General features: G+C 36.1%; 1 protein-coding gene across 21 annotated transcripts in view; it reads right to left on the bottom strand.

Moving 5' to 3' along the window:
• LOC106873685 (SRSF protein kinase 1) overlaps positions 1 to 27,138 on the bottom strand; it is a 269,109-nt gene that overhangs the window by 63,056 nt on the left and 178,915 nt on the right. For 2 of the 21 annotated variants that reach the window (XM_089360394.1, XM_014921152.3), the window contains exons 1-2: positions 20,569 to 21,098; positions 12,878 to 13,411 (exon numbers count right to left, since the gene is read on the bottom strand). The exons of 18 other annotated variants lie outside the window; for them this stretch is intronic. In XM_089360394.1, the coding sequence (XP_089216520.1) occupies positions 12,878 to 12,981 (104 nt within the window). In that variant the 5' untranslated portion in view covers positions 12,982 to 13,411; positions 20,569 to 21,098. Of the gene's footprint in view, positions 1 to 12,877; positions 13,412 to 18,869; positions 19,174 to 20,568; positions 21,099 to 27,138 lie in introns of those variants that run through there. One more of the 21 variants, XM_089360395.1, reaches the window with a different exon arrangement.

The following is a 27,138-nucleotide window of genomic DNA, read 5'->3' as shown; positions in this document are numbered from 1 at the left end:
CTTGCCAAAAAAGAGACAAAGAAAATAGGCAAAGCATTTAGCACATCAAATATTGAGCAAATATCTAATCCAAGAAAGCAACCAGATGATTAAAGCAAAGATATATAAGAGCCAAAAAAGGAAACAAAGAAACGGGGGAAGGAAAAAATTGCCGAAAAATAATTCAATGTCGACAAGATAGCAACAATGAGGACTGAATTGACAAAAAAGAAAGCAAGGAATTGTTAATGCACTGTTTACCATACTGTTCCCAATTTGGGAAAAGTCTAAACCAAACAATTTGCCAACAATGCTCGCCAGTTCACAGTATTTGATGGTTACAACACGGCCAGTAACTGCCATATTCACACAGCTTCTATTTCAAGGAGACTTTTTTTATTATTTTTATTTTTATATCAAACTTTCAATTCTAGCTTTATATAAATACATCACCAACATAATAAACTCCGAGTGGCAACAATATAAAAAAAAAAAATTAAATAAATAAACAAACAATAAGCAAAATAATGACATCAGAAGAAGGTTTTGCACTGGAGATTGAAGTTAAGTTGCAATGCAGCTAAAATGTTGATGTTGAATTGCGGACACATGAAATTTTAAGATATGACAGGACAACAGTGATTGTTCTTAACGAACCAAGGTAATTAATTTTATAGTTATATCCACATCCTTTAATTTTGTAATTTTACCTCAACAGCTGATTTACGTAGATATTGAGCTAAAACACAACATAACTTATACAAAACACTTTAACACAGTAATAATAAACTGAGAAATTAATTAATTTACTTTAGAACTAGCAGGACCCGGGGAAAGTCCACGGAATGAAGAAAATTAAGAGAAGCTATTTAAGAAAGGAGAGATGACTTGCATTTTTGTTGTATATAAATCTTATTGTTGCCTGTGCAAGAAATGATACAAAAATATACAGTAACAATCTATACAATAACATAATTACACACATCATTCGTTAGCTTTTAATTCTAACTGAAACTGCAAAATCAGCATATAATTGCATATTCCTTATTATGCAATATTACATCGTAATTACTTTACATTATATACAATTAATGCACACAAAATGATATAGAAGTTACACATAATGTTTTTATTTACATGATTAGTATCAATTCAATTGCAACTTTAAAAAGAAAAGAAAAACCTACAGCTATTTTTTAAGTTATTTCACTTTAAGTCACGATAATATATTATATGATTTTAAAATTTCCCTGTGTTAAGTACTTTCTCTCTCTCACTTCAAACTTTTTAAACATGTAATTCCCCTCTTCACGATGTTAACATTTCTCCCTTCCTCTTCAACCTCTTACTTCCACTAACCATGCTGTCACGTGGTTAGCGGATGTAGCTCTGCTATCTTACTCTCACTCCACCTTCCCTTCTCTCCAACAAACTAAAGTGTAACATGTAAACAAACAAACAAACAAACAAACAAGCAACATTATAATATAGACAGGAAATGTGACATTAAGAAATAAAGAAAAATTACTGTACACACATCTAGAAATTAAAGGCAGAAGTGAAGGTGTTTGAAAAAACCTGAAATATCATGGACAAGGCACCCTTTGTCCCTAAAACACCAAAAAGAGGAAAAACAGTGTATCCTATGTTTATCTGAAAAATTCCAGATCCTCTAACTGAACCAAAATCTTACTTCCCAACAGTGAAAGGAGACCATTTCTCCTGGAATATATTCAAATCCTGACTGGCAAGTCTCAACCAAATGCAATACACTTGATCTCTAACCCTAACAAGCAGTTATCTGATAGTGTAGACAGCAACCACTCGTGCACACAACACAACTTTCCACCTGACTGTTCTTGACCAATGAGAATCAGTCTTAATCAAAAAGCACACAGCTTGACATTGCCTAAAAGTATGCACATGAGAAAATCAGACTAGTGATGGAATGAATCACAACTGTTTCCCAGGTAAATAAACGTGCACTCACATTTGTAACCAAAATTATATGTATACATGTGGGATTGTGTGTATAAATACACACACATGTATGTAACATGTGCATGTATGACAGTGCTTCAGAATGGTCTTAAGTATAATGGCTAAAATAGAACCATATACGTATGCATGTATATTTGTATTAGTGTTTAAGTGTTAAGTTCTCCTCCTTGTGTACAGCAGTCAGATCCTCTAAGTGTACCAAGTCTCAATGAATGTAAAATGTATGTTAAGTACCAGCGGCTACCTACCCACCAGGGTTTTACAGTTATATCTAAGATATCCACACAGTCACATTTTGCAGTAGTCTACTAAAGACCACTGTTCTAATTAGTAAACAATGGTTTTTATCAAGAAGTCAAAAGGGGGAGGGGGAAAACCCCATCAAACCTTGTACAGCATTTTAGGAATTGCAGCTTGCCTTTAAAAAGGCAGCTCATATTCCAAAAAGTAACCATTAACAGGAGTAGGTGGGTGCAAGTAGATATATCCCCATTGTATACCAGAGCTGCACAGAGGCCTGGAGCACTGGAAATAGATAGGATGAGTCACTGTTTTGAAAGCACAAATCTGTGGCATTAATTCACCTGTGTGATGAATTAATGCCTCACACAGAACACTTCACCAACACACAGCAGTCTTCAGGAAAGGTCTTAGAACTGACAAAGCTAGTGCAATGAACAAATTCCTCAACAGCTTATGAGATAGAAAACATGTTGGTTGTAGAGCAACACTGCTCTACAAAATGCATGTAAATCACAGTCCAGCAGAACAATGTGCTACCATCATAGTATGAAATGCATCATTTTCACAAAGACCAGTACAGTTGTTCTTGCAGAAGGCCTCTCCACGTCTGTTTCTAAGACACCCACACGACAGCTTTCTTCACTCGATTATCAACATTCAGAACTAACTTCCAGAAATTGTTGGAATAGCTATCACAGACAATGAGATACAGGTATACAAAGGCCTAGGAACAAATGCATCATCAATCACCATCGGAAATGCAATGAACCAATGAGTAATCTATTGGAAGCCTATAACGAATGATGCTATCGTTCATAAATGCATGATGATAAAATGAATGTATGTGGGTTGGTGTGGGTGTGTGGTACAGAGACAGACAGGTAGGTCGTGATAAGGAGAGAAGCTAAGAGTAAATATGTATTAATCACAGATTATTATAACCACACAAAATTACACCAGGTCATTAAGACTGTAGTCTACTTGTATCTCTTCACTAACACTGGACCCCAGACGAAGATTAATTAGCTCTTAATGACCTGGCAGTAAATGAACTTTATTCAGTTAAAACACTGTATATACAGACAACTGTTTTGTTTGCTTAGAAAACAAAGGAAAAAGAAAGAAACATTAAGAAAAAAATTTACAAATTTGCAACAGACTGGCAATTTGAACAAAAGTAAATAACTTCCAAACGCATAGAATCGTTGTTCACCCCCCATATTTAGCTGTGTGGTTCAGAAGGCTGTGATCAAAGTTACTCCAAAACAAGATAATCCTGTTTTTATTTTTTTTATTCTAGATATATGTACAAAGTATTGCAGTATTGCAGTATTGCTTCTCAATTTTTCTTTTAGCTATAACCCCCTCACCACCACCCCTTTTTTTAAAAACTCCTCTTCCTCACAGCCCACCATATAGTTGAACATCTTCACACAATTTTTAAAGCACCAACACACAATATCAGGCCACAGTGAGTCAGATCCGGATACCAGTTTGGCATAGGTGACTAGTTACCACACTGCTATAAGAAAAGGGGGTAAGCATGGGTGGTATATATTCTATCGTTTATTTACTTATTCACATTTCAAAAGTCTATGTTCTGAGTTCAAATTCTGCCAAGGTCGACATGCCTTTCATTCCTTTGGGGGAATTAAGTATCAGTGAAACACTGGGGTCGATGTGATCAACTAGTCCCCTCCTCCAAAATTTCAGGACTTGTGCCTTTAGTTGAAAGGATTATTATTATTACTATTATTACTGAGTGAGAGAGTAACGCATGCCATCAAAGTGACACTGGGGTAGAAATATATGAAGCCCAGTATACCCATCATGGCTACCCATCTGATAAGGGTACACTAGGCACATGCATCACAACTGTATGTGCCCAACATGGTGATCTCATATCAAGATTAAACAGCACATGACCTCGCAGGTGGGGCCCAGTTAGAATTTTCTTCAGGTCAAGTAGCCCATCCCGCTCAAAAGGTCTCTGAATAAGGTTTGTTTAAGGATGTTGAGCAAAACACTCCTCTCAACACATGGCTATGATGCTCCCCCACTACTTCTGCTCTTGATCAGAGATGCACATATCAACCACCAAGGGACACACTCAACTAGTCATGGTCAAACAACTGACAAGCAAATCTGTGGTATTGAGCACCAAGAGCCACTTGTTGCTGTGATGGCAGCTAACAAGCAGTTTGTCAAAATATTAAAAAATATTTTAAAGTTAATATTTAAATAGGAATCAAAGATTAAGAAACAAAATTGTACACCTACATATATCACTTCCTGCACTCCTTTTGCCCCTAGCAGTCATATAAAATATTCCCCCACCCTTCAAGGAGCAGTACTACCCACTCGAGAATCATTGGTTACAGAGTCACATTAGGGATTCATGTCTTTTCTGCCGAACCGCTAAGTTATGGGAACGTAACCACACCAACATCGGTTGTCGAGCAATGGAGAAGGACAAAGACAGACACACAAACACACACACATACTCTTTTACTCTTTTACTTGTTTCAGTCATTTGACTGTGGCCATGCTGGAGCATCGCCTTTAGTCGAGCAAATCGACCCCAGGACTTATTCTTTGGATGCCTAGTACTTATTCTATCGGTCTCTTTTGCCGAACCACTAAGTTACGGGGACGTAAACACACCACCATCGGTTGTCAAGCGATGTTGGGGGTACAAACACAGACACACACACACACATATATACGACAGGCTTCTTTCAGTTTCTGTCTACGAAATCCATTCACAAGGCTTTGGTCGGCCCGAGGCTATAGTAGAAGACACTTGCCCAAGGTGCCACGCAGTGGGAATGAACCCGGAACCATGTGGTTGGTAAGCAAGCTACTTACCACACAGCCACTCCTGCACCTATATATATATATATATATATATATATATATATATATATGACGGGCTTCTTATTTCTTTATTGCTCACAAGGGACTAAACATAAAGGGGACAAACAAGGACAGACAAAGGGGTTAAGTCGATTACATCAACCCCAGTGCATAACTGGTACTTAACTTATCGACCCCGAAAGGATGAAAGGCAAAGTCGACCTCGGTGGAATTTGAACTCAGAACGTAACGGCAGACGAAATACCGCTAAGCATTTTGCCCAGCATGCTAACGATTCTGCCAGCTCACCGTTTTCTTTCAGTTTCCGTCTACCAAATCCACTCACAAAGCTTTGCTCGGCCCAAGGATTTGATAGAAGACATTTGCCCATGGTGCAACACAGTGGGACTGGACCCGGAACCATGTGGTTGGTAAGCAAGCTTCTTACCACACAGCTATGCCTGCGCCTTATCTTTTTTTTTTTTTTTTTTTTTTTTTTTGACACTATAGTCTGTCGAACCTGCTACAGATCCCAATAAATATTTTTCCAACTATGCAGATTATCTCATTACAATGAAAGTGACAGAAGAATACACAAATATTCCCCGCCTTAGTCACAATAAATGTTAAGACTCAAATATTAACCGTTTCATCATCACAAAAACAAGTGTTGAAATTATTAATGTTCAGATACTAATTATAACTTGAAACCAGTAATTCTGATGAACAGCTCAAAATACTGGAACACCTTTAAGTAGGAAAGCTTAATTAGCTGCTGGAAATATGCTTGGAATATCTTTAAGTAGCAAACCTTAATTAGTTGTTTGAAATACGTCTTCTTTCAAGGAAAACCTATTTCAATCACTCAGATTTATTGTAATCACCATCATAACTTAAAATCTTTTCCAAGATAATATTTGAAAAGTTTTAATCAACTTTCGCAAAAGTAAGCTACAGATTCAATTGACTGAAATTTGCAAAGGATGAGGAACACGGAAGTTAGACACCCTTTTAATACCAACCAACACAAGACCACTTCTTAGTCTGTGATACAAACTTCCTGTTTTAAAACTATCAAAATTAAAAACTTCCATCAGAGTTTCATTTTAATATATGTGCCAACATCAGCTTGATAATGACAAAATTAATTTACTAAATTCTTTATTATTTTCAAAATTAATTCAAACAAAAGCAGGATTTTTCAACAGAAATATACCAACAAGGCGATGAGCTGGCAGAAATGTCAGCATGCCAGATGGAATGTTAAGCGGTATTTCGTCTGCCGTTACATTCTGGGTTCAAATTCCGCAGAGGTCGACTTTGCCTTTCATCCTTTCGGGGTCGATAAATTAAGTACCAGTTACGCACTAGGGTCGATGTAATCGACTTCATCCCTTTGTCTGTCCTTGTTTGTCCCCTCTATGTTTAGCCCCTTGTGGGCAATAAAGAAATAAGAAATATACCAACAAAAGGCTTAAGCTGCCACTGAGTTATTTGCTATTTTCCATTCAGATGAAAATAAATAATTATTTCATAGCTTAAATGGTTAGAATGAGAAACAGACTCAAATTTTAAGATATGCCCTTCGATAAATTATCATTGTATATTTTCATTTAAAAATAAGCTCAAGTTTTGTACAGCCATCATCTGTGTTGCAGAAACATTGACTTCCATGTAGCATGAAGTCAATGGAAAAACAGGATTCACTTAACGGAACTCCTTTGTTACACTGAAATGTTCAGGAGCACAATGAACATGGAATCAATGCAAAAGTACATTCTGCATTATGGAACTCCTTGTTGTGGAAATAGTTCTAGGAACACATCACTTCTACAGCACAGGGTGTGCTTATATCAGGTTATATAAGAAACCAGGAAACAAGGTGCAGAGAGGAGTCAAATAAATTAGCTTTATTTCAAAATATACCAATCCTTCACATCACAGAAAAGAGGTCAGCACTAGAAAGGGTCTTAAAGTGAAAAAAAGCTGTTGCCTACCAACACTAATATTATTGTGTGGGAGGATCTGGCCTTGCTAAAACAAACAGCCACTATACCTCCTACTTTCCATCCATTTCTTTTGATACCAACCCATGAGACCATCCTTGATTCTATGAAGAACTTAGTAAAGTAACAGTCATTAAGTAGATGTTTGGAGTATAGATTAACCCTTTCGTTACTGTATTTATTTTGAGATGCTCTGGGTTTCTTTCAATTACTTTAAATATAACAAAGAATTTAGTAAAATAAATTAGTTATCATTAAGCTAGTGTTAGGAACATAAATTATAACTAAGGTTTGGTGGAAGATTTTAATTCAAAACTTATGAAAACAAGGCATTTGTACTCAGAGCCAGAGGCAGTTTAAATACACCTCTACATTTGGGCAGATGCATATTAGAAGCAGTTGGAAGGGTGTGGATTGAAGGAAATCTAGGCTATTATTTCTAGCATATAGAGTGACCACACTGAGGCTTCCTTCTCTTATGTCTCCTGCTGATTATTTTTCTTCTTAACCCTTTTGTTACCATATTTTTGTTGATATGTTGTATATTTCTTTTAATTAATTTTAAATATAACAAAGAATTTAGTAAAACAACTTTGTTATCATTAAGCTAGTGTTAGGAACATAAATTGTGACTAAGGTTTGGTGGAAGATTTTAATTCAAAACTTATGAAAACAAGACATTTGTACTACAGAGCCAGAGCCGGTTTCAGTCAGGTTGGTATCAAAAGGGTTCACATGAAATTTTGATGGAAAGTTTTAATTATAATTACGTCAAAAGAGGAAAATTGTGCTGCAAAATCAGGGATGGTCTAAGGCCAGTTGGTATCAAGGGGGTCGAAATCAACCAAATTGATCTTTCAAATTCCATGTTAATTTATGTTCTTAACACCAGTATAATATCAACTTCCAAAATTAATTGAAAAACATGTGGATGAGGGAGAGTGGTTGGGTACCATCTCAACAATTCACCCAATCCAACATCTTGTCTACTTGGTCACAGCAGCAATTCAATTTCTAAATGGAATATGCTTACAGAAACAAAATACGATATACATGACTGATTCCGTTTTTTTTTTTTCGGTTTGTTTTTTTCCAAATTACATCTAATTAACATGATTTACAAATAGAGATGGTAAAAACCATGACGATTCAGCTCTTCTAGAAGATGGGGTTTCAAGAAAAGCTTTTCAGAAATGTTATTCAGCTATTTAAGTGTAGGTCATTCCACAGCTTAATACAAGTAGACATTCCTAACCGATGATGACAGAAAACACTATAAATAGCAATTTCTTGTACTGCAATGAGTTAATTTTGCAACACAGCAATAAGAAAATATAACTGGATGGAGGTGGGGGTGATAATAAAAAAAAAATAAGAACATTAAAATGTAAAAAGAAAACTGGAGGAATCTCAGTTACTTGAAGTAAATTCAAAGTTCTTATTTTGAAGTCCTTTATTGTGCCATTTAATGGTAATATCCAGAAAACAGTAATTTTACTAGAGCACCATCTTCATTCTACAGCACTTTATTCTTATCCTTAAACATGGAAGATTAAAAAAAAAATTAAAATCTTTGCTTTCCAATGGCTACCAATAGACAAAATTAAACAGTTTCCATCTGGCAGATCTACTCACAGAGCTTTGATCAACCTGGGACTATAGTATAAGATAGTTGAACAAGGTGATACACAGCAGGACTGAGCCTGAAACCATTTGGTTGGAGAGCAACCATTTTACGAGGCAACCATACTGGCACCAATGAAAATATTGAAGTGAATGCTGATTTTCTGCAGGCATGTGTATTCTTGGAAATCTTACCTGTGTTAAAGGGTCATTTAGACAAATGAAATTCAAACATTAGAAAGAAATGTAAAAATAGAATCAGTATAGCCCCAACCATATCTATCTCCTTCTCACACTCTGAGCCATGCCTAGAGGTATCGGCACTTATGGACATCCATACCAAAGTCTAAAGATTCACAACTTTTCTCAGGAAAGCTATACAAGTCGTTTCCTATTGCCTTCAAAAAGTTTGATAGTTTGCTCTTCACGTCTCCTGCTCTCCTGAGGTTATCCTGGAGGTATAGGGTACTAGTTCATACAACATCAGGGCATATCCATGCATCCATGGTGCCTGTGTGACACATGTCTAAGGGCCAACTTTTCTCCAAGGCCTTAATCACTTACACCATCTTATACTAGGAGACCCTTAGGAAGTGCATGGCTTAATGGTTAGGGCGTTGGACACTTGATCATAAGATTGATGTTTCAATTCATAAACCAGGGAGCGCGTTGTGTTCTTGAACAAGACACTTCATTTCACATTACTCCAGTTCTCTCAGCCAAGTAATGAGTAATCCTGCAACAGACTGACGTCCTGTTCAGGAGAAGATACATACGCCACAGCAACTGGCACTAAGGAACTTTTGGACCCTTAGCAAATCCTTCCACCACAAACCAGAGCAAACCTGGGAGTATCGGTGACTTAGAGTAACTCTTTATCCCCCATCACCAAAGTCCTTGAGCTGGGGCCCCACCACTGGAAGCAGTTTAATCCTTTAGCATCCAGATTACAATCAAATGTGATGCTTATTTATTCACATTGTTTTGAATTAATCTCAAAGCTATGAGATCTCAATGTTGTGAATGTTGATTTTTAGAACAACAGTGTAGGGCATGTGAGAGGCATAGAATATTTGGGCCAGGCACGACCAGTTTAAAGTGCTAATGAGCTAATGCCTTCCTCACAATATTGTGTACAAGCATTGGAGAAAGCAGATTAAAAATATTACCAAGATCCAGTAAGATCTGTATGACTTGCACTTCAAAATGTCAGGAAATATGAAATGTGAATCTGATAAGCTATGGCTTGGAAAAATAGCTGTGAACATAGCTTTCTCTCCCCCCCCCCCCCGAATCATAGCTTATCAGATAAGTACAAATTTAATAAAGAGATTTGTTTGAAAAACATATTTCCCAGCTGACTATTTAATGAACGCAGACTAGAGTTTTTAATTACACACCATATCAGACATCTATGTAGGCTGCAAAGCAAGCTTCTTAGCTACACAGTCTTTACTCTCTCTCCAGTTCAGAACATAACGAGTGGATGATTAAATCATTGGTCAATTTGTCCAAGAGCAGGAGTTTTAGCCAGACTTCTTAAGATCACTTAGCTGAGAAAACGACCAACACAACATCATTACTTATCACTGACAGCCACCATTCATTTAATTTTCCAAAATAATCTTCCATGTTAGACATATTCAAATTTAATTTTAGTACCGAAACTGATTGGAAAGTATCTTCCAAAACGATTCTTTGCTCTGCTAAGTGGGGGAAATTACCTGTTTACTTGAGTGAGGTGTTTTTTTGTCATTTCTGATGCTTGTACAACTTTCAACCTCAGAAATATTTTATTAATCAAACCTAAGCGCTCCAAAAGTTTGTCCTAATTATTATCGATGCTTGATTACAGAGTTTTAGTTGGCCTTTGTTTCATATGTTCTCGGTAATATAAAGCTTTCTTTTCATTAAGTCCCCAAGTTATTATAGCGTTTGAAAAACAATTTGGGGACGTTTATCATATGTTATGGATGCCAGAAACAGGCAATACCATTTGCCTGTCCTGATACACAGGACAAACAAAGGGTCAAAAGATTACCAAAAAAAAAAAAATTTATGTAAACTTTTAACATATAACAGCTCAGAGGACTACATTTTAAAAGTTAAGAATCAGGAATTAAATTATGTAAAATATATAAATCACAAATGATTTAAGCAGATATTACATATATATACATATATAAAATATCTTCCAAACCTGTTCAACAAATGATGGTATTTACAAGTAAAAACCAATAAAATAAAACAGAGACCATATCTCTTGCAAACAGTTATCATGAAGCCAGCCTCCAGAAAGAATACCATTAATAATTTCAATGTAATTAATAAGTTTCATAAAGCAAATGAAATTTTTATCTAAATCTTATAAAAATTATAATTACAATTAGACCAGATTCTTGTAATCATTTTTAAGCAATTTTATTTGAAAAGAACAAATAAATGTGAATAATGATTTGAACATGAGAGTTTTGACAATGGCTAACTTGAAATAAATATGCAGAATTTGCAGAGCAACTTGACAATTAATGTGAGAAACATTGTGTTAATTTAGTCATAATAAAATAAATTAACAGCTAATAAAATAAGCAATAAAAAAACATGAGAAATGCATGTATGTCTATATGTATATAGACACACATTGTAAAAGTCTTAAAACAACCCGTTAATACAATAAGAGTTTTGCCAAATAAAATGCATATACAAACAAAAAATCAACAAAAGTTGAAGGTTAATAAGAAACAGAAACTGATCAATATCAACATTGAACTTTAGTATTGATTATGAAACTTCAAAATATGGACATTTGTAAATTATTTATTATTGAAACAGTTGCCGGGAAAAAAAAGCTTTGTAGAAAAGAAAAGTGAAGAAAATGTCCACTACACTAGAAATCTTGAATATGGCATCAAAAGAGAAGTAATAACAATTAGCTAACGATCATGTTTAGGATCCCTGATGTTTACTTAATCAGGCTTAAAACTGAACAAAACCCACTTTCTAAATAAATGCCACAGTGGTGACAATTTTCATGGGAAGACCTACAGCCCTTAACCCTTTTGTTACCAAATTTTTGTTGAGATGCTCTGTGTTTCTTTTAATTAATTCTAAATATAACACAGAATTTAGTAAAATAACTTAGTTATCATTAAGCTAGTGTTAGGAACATAAATTGTGACTAAGGTATGGTGGAAGATTTTAATTCAAAATTTACAAAAACAAGACATTTGTATTATAGAGCCAGAGGCTGTTTCAGGTGGATTGGTATCAAAAGGGTTAAAACTATAAGGATTTGATCTTTCTAAAATCATTTTACAACTTTAATAACAAATAAATGACAATTTAAAACCTTCCTCCCTGTGTGGTTGTTGTTGCATTCAAGTTTATAACATAGAAATGCAATCTATCTACATATACATGGAGAATTGTAATGTTAATGCTTTCTAACATACAAATAAATATAATCCATGTGTGCTAATGTTTATCCCATGTATTGTCTTTGTACTAAAAAAACAAAAACAAAAAAAAATTAAATAAGCATAAGCTAATTTCTTCTCACTAAATTTCTCTAAATCTACAAAGTTACATTCTCAAAAGACAATATTAAATTGTAAATAACTACTGCTAATGGACAATTCTGGTTTGAATACAAAATACATTCCATATTTTCATGTCAATGAAAATAGTTAACTTGTGGAAGTTTTTTATTTATTTATTCTAACTTAAATTTACTAAATAAAAACGAGAAACATCTTTGAAGTAAAATAAATTCCTCGCACCCCCATCCCCCAAACCCTTTTTAAAAAATCAATTTAAAAACATTTAGATCACTTTAGAAATGAACGTTGATAATATTTAATCTAACTACAAATGCCAGAGATAAAAACTAACAATTAGAAATTAAGTTACAATTTAATGACTGACATTAAAAAAAAAACAATAATAATAAATAATAATAAAATAAAGTAAAGTAAAAGCGGCACATCGATGAGAATTGTTCCTAGATAGCATGGCAGAGAGAGAGGTAATAAAGAAAGAAAGACAGAGAAATGAGGCCAAAAAAGAAAAAAAAGAAAAATTAAACAAATAAAACAACAACAACGGAGAATAAAAATGTAATAATAGCACTCTTTTTGCAGGTCACATTTGGCATCTAAGACTCCACTTACATGCTAATTTCTGGCTCAGGAGACAAAGAAAACTCAGGGGACGGAGAGGGTTCAGACATTTTACAGTCAATTAATGGATGAATGTACAAAGGGAAAACTGCCATAATAAATGGCAACAAACATAGACCTCTTGCATCTACATGTAAATTGTTTGTTGTTTTTCCAGTAAAGAAAAATGATAATAAATCAATAAGTATTTTCAGAAATGCCAACAATATGCTGGTAATCTAACGAAATATTCAAAAGATGAAAGTTTTTTGCTTTCCTTAAATCTTTTGGGAACTTCAGGTTTCATTCTATGTCTTCTTGCCGAATCTTTCAGGAAATGTCAGAATACAAATGGCAAGGCGTAAAACATACATGCTAGCAAATGTATTTCAAAGTGAGATACTTTTAAAAATATCTTATGAAAGGTCATCACTTTGACCTTAGCCATTAATATCGGGGAGGGAGGAAAAAAATTGGAGGGAGAAAAAAAAAAAATCTAGCAATTGGAACACAAAATGTAGAAAAGACGTTAGGATAGGTTACTTACTGCATCCATAGAACATTTGGCAAAGTAGTAAAAGAGAAGAGAAGAAAAAAACAGCGGTAAATCAGTGAGTAGTCAATTAGTTAATTAAAGGTGGAGCAAATAATTAGGTACAAAATATATAATAGAGAAAATAAGAAATATTTACTCTGAAAAAATAAAATATGATATACATGGAAAAAGCAAGCTAATGCACTAAGAATTTGATTTTGTTCAGAAAATATATGCATAAAATCAAACCTAGATACAGAAAAATCCACATTAATTCCTTGAAACAAAATACATACACACAAAATTCAAAATTGTGTTCACACTCACACAGAGGATATCTTAATTAACCCTTTAGCATTTCAACCAGCCATCTCTGGCCCAAATATTCTAAATGTTATATGTCTGAACTAGCCAGATCCAGCCACTCATGCCTAGCCTGCAATGTCATTCTAAAAATAAACATCACCATCATCATTGTTGTTTAATGTCTGTTTTTCATGCTGGCATGAGTTGGACGGATTCCAGTCTTCTGTTTTGGAGAGAGCTGTCCAGGTTCCAGTCTTCTGTTTTGGCAGGGTTTCTACAGCTGGATGCCCTTCCTAACGCCAACCACTCCCAGAGTGTGCTGGGTGCATTTTATGTGCCACTGGCACAGATGCAATTACGTGACACCAGCACCAGCATGTGGCACCACATCAAAATCTCAAAGGTACAAGATAATGCAGGATTAATTCAAAACTTTGAATAAATATTGCATTTGATGGAGTAATCTGAATGCCAAGGGGTAAATTCCTCAAGACAAAATACCTAATTCAGAATTCATATTCAAAATTTTCACACAAGAAAATTAAAACATACATAAAATACAAAAAAAAAAAAAAAAAAAAAAAAAAGCAGCCAAACACAAAAAGATATGAATTTAACAATAATCCAAATTTATGTCTTCAAATTTTAATTTAGTGAATTGTTAAAGACCTCTGTCAGTTTTTCTAGAATTTGTTATCACCATTTTCAAGATTCTATGGAAAACAACAAAAATTCTTCATTTTCCCTTTTACACACAGGAACAAGCACACATGCACAGCCGAATAGCTACTCCTAGGCTGCAAAGAAAATCAACAACATTTGAGCTGAGAACCAAATGAAAAATGGCTAAATTAACCTGCTCTACAAGAAAGTGTTTCATTTTATGCAGTTGGTTTATCTCAGCACGAAACATGTCAGCTTTAAGTCTGAACCAACTTCTAGAAAATAATGAATTCATAATGGACAGTGTTGTGAAAGGATCCTGACCACCCCCTCGTGACTAAAAGTGGACTGATGCATTTCAATAAAATAAAGAACTGTTGGACTTGATTGACAGCATTGATCGTTGGTATTGGATGTTAGTTTAATATCGTACCTACGTTTGGCACAGTACAGAGCACGTTCTGTGTGAACGTATTAATTCTGCAAAAGTTTGTTCTAGATAACCATATCCAAATATTTCTTTGGATAATGCCAATTCTTCACCCTTGTACACACCCCAACATCGTCATAACATTATTAGCGACGAGATATTCAAACCCACAACATGACAGCATCAGTGCCCCAAATCAAATTCTCCCAAACACATGAAAATATAGACACTTATATAAAAAATTTAGAGAGTAACCACACTACGAGATAGGCTAAAAATCCTAAACCATTATCCTTTCTTGTTTTAAGCAAGTGAAATTCTTTCAAACCCAACCATTAGCTAAACAAAACAAGCAAAACAGTTGAAGACAGCCAACACCGTTCATAATTTTATCCATAAGATATTCACTGAGTGATATATTTTTCCTTAGGCTTAATTACACGACTGTATCATGCTGACGTTGTTACCACAACGTTTCGGCTGATTTACTCTCCAGCCTTCATCAGGTGTCCTGGTAGAATTTTGAACCCAACCCTGGCTTCTTATTCCTAAGGTATTCAATTCCGGGCAGTGCTCTGAATAAATAATAATAATAACATCAACAAAAAAAACTTAAGAATGAGTACCCAGGGTTGGGTTCAAAATTCTACCAGGACACCTGATGAAGGCTGGATAGTACATCAGCCGAAACGTTGAGGTAACAACAAATAAGATGAGGACACGTATCCATCCAATGTAAATAATGTACAGAACTCCTCATATCTAAAACATAGAACAGTACTTTTGTTACTATATTTCCGTTGAAATACTATCTCTTTACTTAATTTCAATAATAATCTTTTAGTTGTGGAACTGTGACCATGCTGGGGCATCGCCTTAAAGAGTTTAGTTATATAAATCAACGCAGAACATTTTTTTTCCTTTCTTTTTAATGAGAAAATTACAGGAACATAAACAAACCAACAACTGTTGTCAAGTGGTGGCAGAAGGAGAAAAAAAAACAAAAACAAATATATACATACACACATAACAAGCTTCCATGCAGTTTCCATCTATCAAATTCACTCACAAGGCATTAGTTGACCAGGGGCTATAGTACACAGCACTTGCCCAAGGTGATGTGCAATGAGATTGAACTCGAAACCATGCCGTTGCAAGGCAAGTTTCTTAACCAAACAGCCATACCTGCACTTAATAATGATCAACGTTTGGAAAACAAATTAACATGAAATTTTAATGAGAAAATTCTATTTAGATTGCTAACAAGTTTGTACTAGAGAACCAGAGGTATGCCAAACAGGTCAGCATTGAGGGGGTTAAAGTTGAAATAATTACATATTTCCTGGGCTAACAAACATCCAGTAGGTCGCCAAAGGTTAATACAAACTTGGTAAAGGGGACAGAGCTGATTTATCTAGTAATTTCAATGATTGCTCACACACTTTTCATTTATTCGTATTGCATTACTGAATTGCATTCACTGGACTGCAGTGATGACAGGTCATCACTTTCAGAGCTCTTAGTCAATCCGATTGACCCCCAGGACTAATTTCAGTCTAGCACTTTGTCTTATTGATTTTCAGTGTGCAACAAGGTTACATTTAGACAGAACAGACACAATGGTTTACATACACACACACACAGTCGTATCCCCACATGGCCACAGGCTCTGGTTGAAACAAGCATGTGTGTGTGCGCATGCATATATGTATATACATTCATCATCATTACCATTTTAACACCCATGTTTCTGTGCTTGCATGGGTCAGATGGTTGCTGTTGGGTTGGATTCTCTACAGATGGATGCTCTCATCCTGCTGCCAACCCTTACCAGTTTCCAAGCAAGGAAATATTTCCTCATAGCCAGACATGATTTTCAGAATATCGAAAATGAAACAACAACCACAAGCTGTCATGGCAAGGAAACACAAACATAGATACATTCACACACACACACACACACACACACACACACACACACACACACAAGTGTGTGTGTGTGTGTGTGATTGGTTTTTATGTTCCTCTCCACCCCTCCATGCAAGCATGAGTTGGATAAGACTAACAGATACTCAGCACCATCCAAACATGGTTAATGCCAGTACTTATTTCTTTTTATTAAGTCTGGTACTGAGCCTAACAGTTTCTCCTGCTGAACTGCTAAGTTACAGTGATGTAAACAAGAGTACAATACATTTGGTTTCTGCTCTCCTACCAACAACAGCAAAATTCCACCTCTTTGAGTCCAAGAAGAAGCAGATGGACACTAGCACTGGTAACTCTCTCTTTCAGATCTGGAGATATAAAACACTTCAACTTTCTACCATTCAAATAATACTGTCACCATGTAAGGCTTATTTAATAATCACACTGCTTTTAATTAATCGTGCAATTGCCTTGTAGCTTCACAATTTCAATGATGTGATTGTTTATATTTAGAATGACATTGTAGGGTAAGTGTGAGAAGCCAGATTTGGCCAGGTTGAACAGGAAAAAGATACGATCAGTTTAAATGCCAATAGGTTAAGTCCTTGCTTGAAGGGGTTCCTCCGCCCCTACAGGTATTATTTCAGATTAAGCAACACTAGTGGACTAAATTCTGTAATTGACCAACAGGAAGAATGCTCAATTCTGCTCATAAATTCATTTGAGTTTCTGGGGTTTGCTTCATCGTTTTCATTTCGTTTTCCACTGTTGTTGAAATAGCGCACTCATAGCAAACTGCCATTTCACAAAACTGTACAGAAACAGAGAAATTAACATCAAAAGAAAAACTTAATGATAAACAGGAAGATGGTAGCAACCATAGCACTCGTATGCAGCAAAATGTATGAAAGCATGTTGAGAAAGTAATGTGAAAAAACTTCTGACTTATTTCCAACAAGAGTGATAAACCTCCGCTCAGTATTTTACCAAAATAACCTTATTAGCCCTTCTGTTACCAAATTTCTCTCTGAAATGAATTGCCTGGGTTTCAGTTAATTTTGAAAACAAGGAAAAATTAGTAAACTAATAACTTTTTTTTTTGTTATAATTAAGTTAATATTTGGAACATAAATCACCAAGAATTTTAGATGGAGGGTTTTAATTTCGATTATTTTAGAACAGGAAGTTTGTATCAGAAAAACCAAAGACAGTCTCAGGTACGAAGGTACCAGAGAGGTTAAAACATCATTTCAGAGTCATATAAATAAATATCAGTTAAAATTAAGACCCATTAACAAAAGCGAGATGTCTGCAAGATACAACAATGAATCATTTTAAATCTGTTTTATTGAAATAACAAAAGGAGAATGGAGAAGATTAAAAACCATATTTATTGATGTACAGTCCTACACCCTAATAAACAATACTTAAAATCAAAATGCTCTTTTACATTATATCTGAGAAAAGGACCACAGTTATAACACTGTTATTGTTATTGACATAACATCGTTATGTCAATATTGTACAATCAATTAACTTAAGGGTGGTAATACTTGCCTATAACAACAGTATGAACACCAATCAATGTAAAAGTGTGTTTAAAGGCAGATTTTTTTAAAATTTCTACATTGTAGTCAGAAGAATTATAAACAGAGAGAGCGAAAAACTCCTAACTTGTTCTTCAGACTATACACGGAGATGAGGTTTCCATTGAGGTATTACATTGTATGTGTGTGGGTGTGTCTAACTCAGCATGGAAAACAGATATTAAATGATGGTGATGATAATGATATGTAATACATTACACACACACATGGAGACACATATATATACATATGCACACCTACAATTATACACATACATTTATACATTTGTACACATACACACACACAGACCTACTATTGTACATTACACAAATATGTACACACATATACACGCTAATTATACACATATTTATACACATATATGCACACACATATGTGTACACATATCTACACACATACACAAACACATATACACACACATACACACCCATTTATACACACAAATACACACCCATTTATACACATACACACAGATTCACAGAATGTACACAAACACACATTAATACCATTTTCAATTTACGATATGTGAATAGCGCTTACTTGAATGAAATGGCATTGATAAATAAAAGCCAACTGCTCTTAAGTGTGGCCATATGGAACATGGAAATAGTCTCATTTTTTCTTTGTCTTTCTATTTCCATTCCACGTCTGAATCATACATGCTGCAATTAAAATTTACTTCGAATGACAGATTCAGAAACATCTGCCAAATTAAGTGATTTCCAAAAACAAAGCCAGAACAGAGGAATGATGTGTCATACTGATGTAGTATATAAAACAGCATAACAACAATCAATAATAGCAATCAAACCCCACAACATTTACAATTCTTTATTCAACATGTGTTTATCAATCAAAGAACTCTCTCTCTCTCTCTCTCTCTCACAGAGCACTGATTTTATAATGCACAAGAGACAATTCTATAAAAATATACGATGTTAAGGAATCTTTATAGTGGTATTGATAAAAATCAATACAATTACTTGGATGGTGTCTTTAGGAAAATAATCAATATTTTTAAGTAATATCTGATGGGTCAAGCAAAGCAAATTAACATAATATTCAAAGATAACGGCAGTACCATTGCAAGAATAGAGAAGGAAAACAAAAGCTTTAGAATAACTTATTCATCTCCAGAACAATAGCAGTCTGCAGAGAGTAATATGCAAGAGAGAGAACAAATATTAAAAAGGAGAGTCAGGGCAAGAAAGTGAGACTAAGAGAGCCAAGGCACTTGAGCTGCCACAAATAACTTCAAACCAATTTCCCTTACATTAAATGGGCTTCTTCTAAGTATAACTTCCAGGTCAACCAACTCAGACCACCGAAGATAAGAGCCTTAGTATATTGTAAGTAAAATTATAATTAAAGTTCTCGAAAAACAAGCTTGGATACTAGCAAAAGTATTGAGAGAGAGAGGGGGAGGGGAGAGAAAGGAAGAGGCAGTTGAGAGATAAAGGGGTGAAAAGAAAGCATGCTCGTTTACAAAAAGAAACCCCTACTTAGTTGGTAGAATTTACTATAAAAGAACAAAAGTGATATTCTGAAATACGTTTTGACAGCAAATTACAAGACAGAACAGAGGCAACAAGAACTACAGGATGTGTTTCCACTGGGCACATGGACATGGGATGCAGTGCCTTTCAAAATTTAATGAGTCACTGGGAACGAATATTAAATTAACTAGAAGAATCTACGACTTGAAATTCAACCAAAATCCACTTATCAAAAAAGGAGAGAGAAAAAAAATTAAGGCATACACAAGGATCTTTATAAATATAATGATACAACAAAACACACACAAACACACACCACACATATATATATATATATATATATATATATACATTCTGCAAAATTAGAGAAAAATAACAAATGAGAAATAAATGTCCCGAAAGCAAGTTAGAGAAATAGCATCAGGTGGTGAGTGACGCGGACGCTTTTAATAATCGACAACTATGAATCATAAACGTGTAAAAGTAGCTATGGTATTTCATTGAACAAGCAAAAGAAAAAAAAACAGGCAAAAATAGTAGCTATTCAATCTAAAAAGTATAAAAGATCTACATGGGAGGCTTTGTGAGTTACTTAATGCAGCATGATGTCATAATCATATCACATGTAGCAAAAAATCAAAAAACAAAATGAGAGAAAAAGGAAAAAAAAAGAAACAAAACTGAAAATGTTATATGTACGGAAAAAGACAAGGAGAAACAATAGCATATAAACAATTACTTACAATTAATTTGGTTTTCGTTTATATAGAAAAGAGACAATAAGGGATGAAATAAAAACAGTATCCTAAAATGCTAAGGGAAGAAAAGAGGTGAAAACTTGAAATGGTTAAAAATTGAAAATGACCAGAGAGAGAGAGAGGCAAAGTGGACAAGAAGCTATACAACAACAGCCTAAGGTTCTGCTAAAAAGTGGCAGCAACAGTAGCGACCGTGGAGTGGCTGGCTGGCTGGTTGGCTGGCTGAAGCAGTAGCAGGCTCTTTAGCTATACGAAGCTATCTAGTATTGATCGATCTGGAGCTGAAGTATTCAAAGCCAGAAAGATGCTGGCAATTGGCGGCGGCAGCAGCACGAACGTATGTGTCAGCCAGAATGATTAATCCTTAAGTGGGTGATTCTACAGTTTCTGTCCATTCTGATGAGGGAATACGACTAATCCAAGATAATCGAAGACAAATAACATTCATTTCAATTTAGAAAACAGAGGAACAAGTTCAAAGACTTTCTGACCACAAACAGAAAAAAAACTACATTACTTTCCAAAAGTTACAAGACCACAGCAGTTGCCTACCTTATGCATGAATTAGTGTGTGTGTCTGCGTGCATATATATATATATATATATATATATATATATATATATATACATTTCACTTAGGCATAGTGAGACTAATGACCTGGTGCAGAACTCAATATACGTTTGGTCCAGAACACAATGTTAGATGAATGTAGAGGGGTAATAAGAAAAAGAGATGACACAAGAAAAACAATGGTTGCATTATGAATTTCATTAGCTTACAACTGTTTCTGCTATGTGGTGGACTCTTAGTTGAGTGTCAGGATATTGTATAGCTTCATCAGAGCCTTGAATATGAAGTGCCTACTCGTGTGTGTGTGTGTGTGTGTGTGTGTGTGTGTGCGTGTGTGTATTCATTAATAGTAATAGTATGACAAAAGAATGAATGAGACCTCGATATTATGTAAATAGACAAATTTATATATATATATATATATATACATATACATATACCAGCATGGAAGACGGACGTTAAACAATGATCACGACCATCATCTAACATCTGTTGTCCATGCTGGCCTGGGTTGAACGGTTTGACCAGGGCTGGCAAGCAGGACGGCTGCACCAGACTCCAGTCTCTTTTGGCATGGTTTCTATGGTTGGATTCCTTTCCTAACGCCAACCACTCTGAGAGCGTAATGGGTGCATTTACATGCCACCAGCACGGGTGCCATTTGCGTGACACTGGTATCTTCCACAACTGCAGTTTTACTTGGCTTGATGGGTCGTCTTCTCAAGGGTAGCATAATGCCAAATGGTCTCGGCAATTGTCTCTGAGAGGTGCAACACTCAAAGCACAGCATAAAGCCAAATGGTCTCGGTCCTTGCCTCTGTGAGGCCCAACACTCAAGAGGTGCTTTTACATGCCAATGGCATGGGTGCCATTTTCATGACACTGGTATCTTACACAATTGTGATTTTACTTGGCTTCATGGATCTTCTTCCCAAGTGCAAAATAATGCCAAAAGTCTTGGTCATTGCCTTTGTGAGGCCCAACATTCAAAAGAAGCTCAACCATTTTACCCCCGTGAGGCTCAACGCTGTTCTCATCCATACACATCACATGACTGCACCAGTGCAGTTGTCTCTCTTGCACACCACATCTGATGCTTCTTATGCCTAAGTTTACTCTCAAGATGCTTTAACTCTGTTGAACATGCACACTGACATTGCACATCCAGTGAAGCATACTGGCTTCATTTCTTTCAAGCTTATGCATGTCCACAGCTGTCACAGCCCATGTTTCACCACCATGTAGCATAGCTGCTCACACACAAGCATCATACAATCTGCCTTTCACTCTGAGGGAGAGGCCCTTTGTTGCCAGCAGAGGTAGGAGCTCTCGGAACTTTGCCCAGCCTAATCTTATTCTCACAGCTATGCTCCCAGAGCATCCACCTCTGCTACTAACTCGATCACCTACATAACAGAAGCTATCAATTACTTCTAGCTTACTTCTCTGGCAGTTGATGGAGTCTATTTTCTGTACATTTTCAGTGTTTATTGTACCTGTGCACCTTCCACAACAAAAGCTGTTTTCCCTGTTAACCTTCCTCTGATATTGTTGCACCTTTTATGTGTCCAAAGCTTACACTGGGTGCATCTTATGGAGTTTCTACCTACATCTTTTCTACAGATTGAGCAGGGACTTGTGATTTGTCTGCCTTCCTACTTGCTAAGACTTTGGTTTTTGCTAGGTTAACTCGATGGCCCTTCGATTCTAGGCCTTACTTCCGTGCCAGCATGGAAGGCGGATGTTCAATCAATGATACATACATATAAATCATTTTGATGTCAACTTTTCCAAGCTTGTACGGGTCAGACCAAGTTTATTGAGGGTGTTTTGGATGTCTGTCTTGTTGCTAACCCTTTTAGGATTCTAATTTTAAGCAAAGTAATATTCCCTCCATGGTCAGACACGTTTTCATAGAATACCAGAAATCACACAATAAGAAGGCAAGGAAACACACACACACACACACACACACACACACGTGTAAAAGACTTCTAGTTTCCCCCTACTAAATCCACTTGCATGTAACACATATTCAAAGCAGACATTGTGACTTGTTGGCTACTGTCAAACTGTCCAACCCATGCCAACATGGAGAAAAGACGATGACAGTGATATACAATATTAAAGCAACGTCTATTTGCTGCTTCCAAATTAACAGCTTTTAGATAAATTTCTGTAGGCAGTATTGTGACCGAAGCAAAAATGTAACCAATAAGCCTCAGGAGATCAACTGATATCCTACCAAAGACCTAAACATACATTCAGTTAAAACACATGCCTTTATAATGGAGAAAGAATGTTTAACACACAGGCAAAGCCAACATATCTTTATATATATATATATATATATATATATATATATATATATATATATATATATATATCATTTAACATCCGTTATCCATATATATATATGATATGCTTTTTATGAATTTCTTTGTATATTCAACAAAATCTCATCTTAGTCAGCTTAAAACCTTATGAGGCTGTACCACTTCTACAAATGCTGGAGATAAACATCAACTAAGAAATGACTAGCATCATTTACAGATCTGAATTTTGTAGATGCCATTTCAAAAAGAATATCAAGATGGCAAGCTAGTTGCAGATAATTCCTGATAAGTGCCATTTCAAACAGTATCCTTTTCTAACTTAGACAGTATTAAGCTTAGCAATGACTAATTTAATGGATAATCCATTGAACAATCACATGAAGCCTAGAGAAAAAAAATCAAAATGTTTTCCTATATCCATCTTGCATGGGTTAGATGTATTTGTAAATTCTGGTTTTCAGATGCGTGACAGATGCACCATCTACGCATTTGTGCATGTGTACAAAATATTTCTTATAAAGAGGTGATGTTTCAACATGGCAGTACCTTTAATAATGGTCAATTTCAGGCTATTACAAAATTACTAATTTCATTTGAGAAATTTTGAAGAAGAAATGGAAGCCAATAAGAGGAGCAGAGAAAGCTGAAGAGAGAAGTGCTTCTCTAGACGAATAAAAACGAGAATGTCATTAGTCAAGTATCTGTGCTGTGTTACAAATCTGAAAAATGACACACATAGACAGATTGAGGCAATAACACTCTTAGACTCCACTGTTCCTTCAGTCATCATCTGGCTGTCTTAAATACGTTATAGAATCGAGGCCTGCCAAGTATGCGATACAAACCAGTACAAATGATGCAATTTAATTAGCTACTCAACCAAGTAGTGGCTGACCTCTTCCTAAAAGTGGAGACACTTCAGTATTAACTGGTGTTCCGCCTACTGTACATGAACAAAACTCTGCAAATATACTGTATATAAATACGACACATGAATTCTCCGGTCATCAATATAGAAAGGCCAGACATATTAAAACCACACATTATACTTTAACCCTTCAGCAATCACATTATTCTGTCAAAAGTAATGCTTACTTATTCATATTGTTTTCATTTAATCATGTGTTATCTTGCAGCTTTGAGATTTTGAAGAGGTAACCGTTAATTTTTAGAATGATATTTTAGGGTTAGCGTCAGAGGACAGATCTGGTCAGTCGGCCAAATATGATTGGTTTAAATGCTACAGGATTATACTGCAACATTATATATATATATATATATATATATATATATATATATATTTATTTATTTATTTTGTTTCAGTCATTTGACTGTGGCCATGCTGGAACACCACCTTTAGTCAAACAAATTGATCCCAGGACTTATTCTTTGTAAGCCTAGTACTTATTCTATTGGTCTCTTTTGCTGAACCGCTAAGTTACTAAGCTTAGTACTTATTCTATTGGTCTCTTTTGTTGAACCGCTAAGTTACTAAGCTTAGTACTTATTCTATTAATCTCTTTTGTTAAACCACTAAGTTACAGGGATGTAAACACATCAACGTCAGTTGTCAAGTGATGGTGGTGGGGACATACACAGACACACAAATACATACATACATACATACACAAACACACACATATGATGGGCTTCTTTCAGTTTCCGCCTAGCAAATCCACGCACAGGGCTTTGGTCGGCCCAAAGTCATAGTAGAAGACACTTGTCCAAGGTGACACAGACAGGGACTGAACCTGGAACCATGTGGTTGGTAAGCAAGCTACTTACCACACAGCCACTCCTGCGCCTATAAATATATGTGTGTGTGTGTGTGTGTGTGTGTGTGTGTGTGTGTGTGTGTGTGTGTGTGTGTGTGTGTGTGTGTGTGTACATGTGCCATACCATGCAAAGTACCCATACTGAGGCCACATTAAGAGCACCCAGTACACTCTGTAAAGTGGTCGGTGGGCATCCGGTTGTAGAAACCATGCCAGAACAAATAGGGCTCGGGCAGCTCACCAGCTGGTCAAATCCTGTCAAACTGTCCCACCCATGCAGGCATGGGTGGGACAGATGTTAAATGATGATGATGATGATATGACAGGCTTCCACAGTCTCCATTTACTATATCCACTCAGAAGACACGGGTCAGACTGAGGCTGTAGGAGATGACACCAACCCAAGGTGCAGCACAGTTGAATTGAACCTGGAACCACAAGGATGAAAAGCAAGCTTCTTAACCACACAACCATGTCTTCTAGGACCTTTGGAGATATGCTGTGATTGAGAAGACCCTGCAACTAAAGTGAGATCACAGCCACGCATGTCCGGCCCAGTTAAGAGTACCCCTGATGGGTCATGTGATATGATATGCTTGAGAAGACCTGTTGAGTCCAAGTAAAACCAATATCATAGTTGTGGCCAGTGTCCCCCATGACTGGCTCTCATGCCAGTAACACGTAAAAAGCACCATCTGAATGTGGCCAATGCCAGTACCCCCTGACTGGCTCTTGTGTTAAAGGCATGTAAAAAGTGCCAACCGAACGTGGCTGATGCCAGTACCCCCCTGACTGGCCCCAATGCAGGTGGCACATAAAAAGCACTATCCGAACATGATCGATGCCAGGCCAGCCTGACTCACACCTGTGCCAGTGGCACGCAAAAAGTACCCACTACACTCTCGGAGTGGTTGGCGTTAGGAGGGGCATCCAGCTGTAGAAACTTTGCCAGATCAGATTGGAGCCTGGTGCAGCCTTCTGGCTCACCAGCTCTCAGTCAAACCGTCCAACCCATGCCAGCATGGAAAACAGACATTAAATGATGATGATAATGATGACTGACCAAGACGCATGTATGTAGGTATGTATAAAAGAAAATGCATAGATAACAGGTTTTACATATTCCTTTATTCATGCAATTGTAACTCACACCTATTTCTGAGAAGCATTATAGGTGAAGTCATAGCTTTGTTTACTCAATCAGGTCCCTTTGATGCTATCTTCATCAGTCTGCACTAAAAATGTGTACGTACATGTGCACACATCTTTATGTTCAAGTGCAGTAGGCGGAACACCAGTTAATACTGAAATGTCTCCACTTTTAGGAAGAGGTCAGCCACTACTCGGTTGAGTAGCCAATTAAATTGCATCATTTGTACTGGTTTGTATCGCATGCTTGGCAGGCCTCGATTCTATAACGTATTTAAGACAGCCAGATGATGACTGAAGGAACAGTGGAGTCTAAGTGTGTCAGTTCTCAGACTTGTAACATATGTACACATTTTTACATACATACGCACATACATACATGACCATAGTCGCAAACATGGCTACATGTTTAATAAGTTCAAGCTGCAACCATGCAATTCTGAACCAGGTCCCACTGCGCAACACCTTGGACAATTTTGTCTTCTCCCACAGTCCCAGTCCAACTAATGCCCTACGAGTGCTGCATCAAGACTATTGTTAATAGAGACGTGTGCACAGAAATGTGCATAAATGTTTGACATTCTATAGCTTTGTTTCAGCCAAAATTGTGAATGGTGTTTGCATTCTATATTAACATTGTTAGGACTGGTTATTCTGCACTTTCAAATATGTGGCATTAAAAAAACAAAATATTCCCTTCCATCCAAAATAGGTACGGGTGGACA

Source organism: Octopus bimaculoides, chromosome 11 (genome assembly GCF_046866305.1).
Source record: "Octopus bimaculoides isolate indiv1 chromosome 11, ASM4686630v1, whole genome shotgun sequence".
In the NCBI taxonomy this organism is placed as follows: domain Eukaryota; kingdom Metazoa; phylum Mollusca; class Cephalopoda; order Octopoda; family Octopodidae; genus Octopus; species Octopus bimaculoides.
This window is presented reverse-complemented; position numbering and strand designations above follow the sequence as displayed.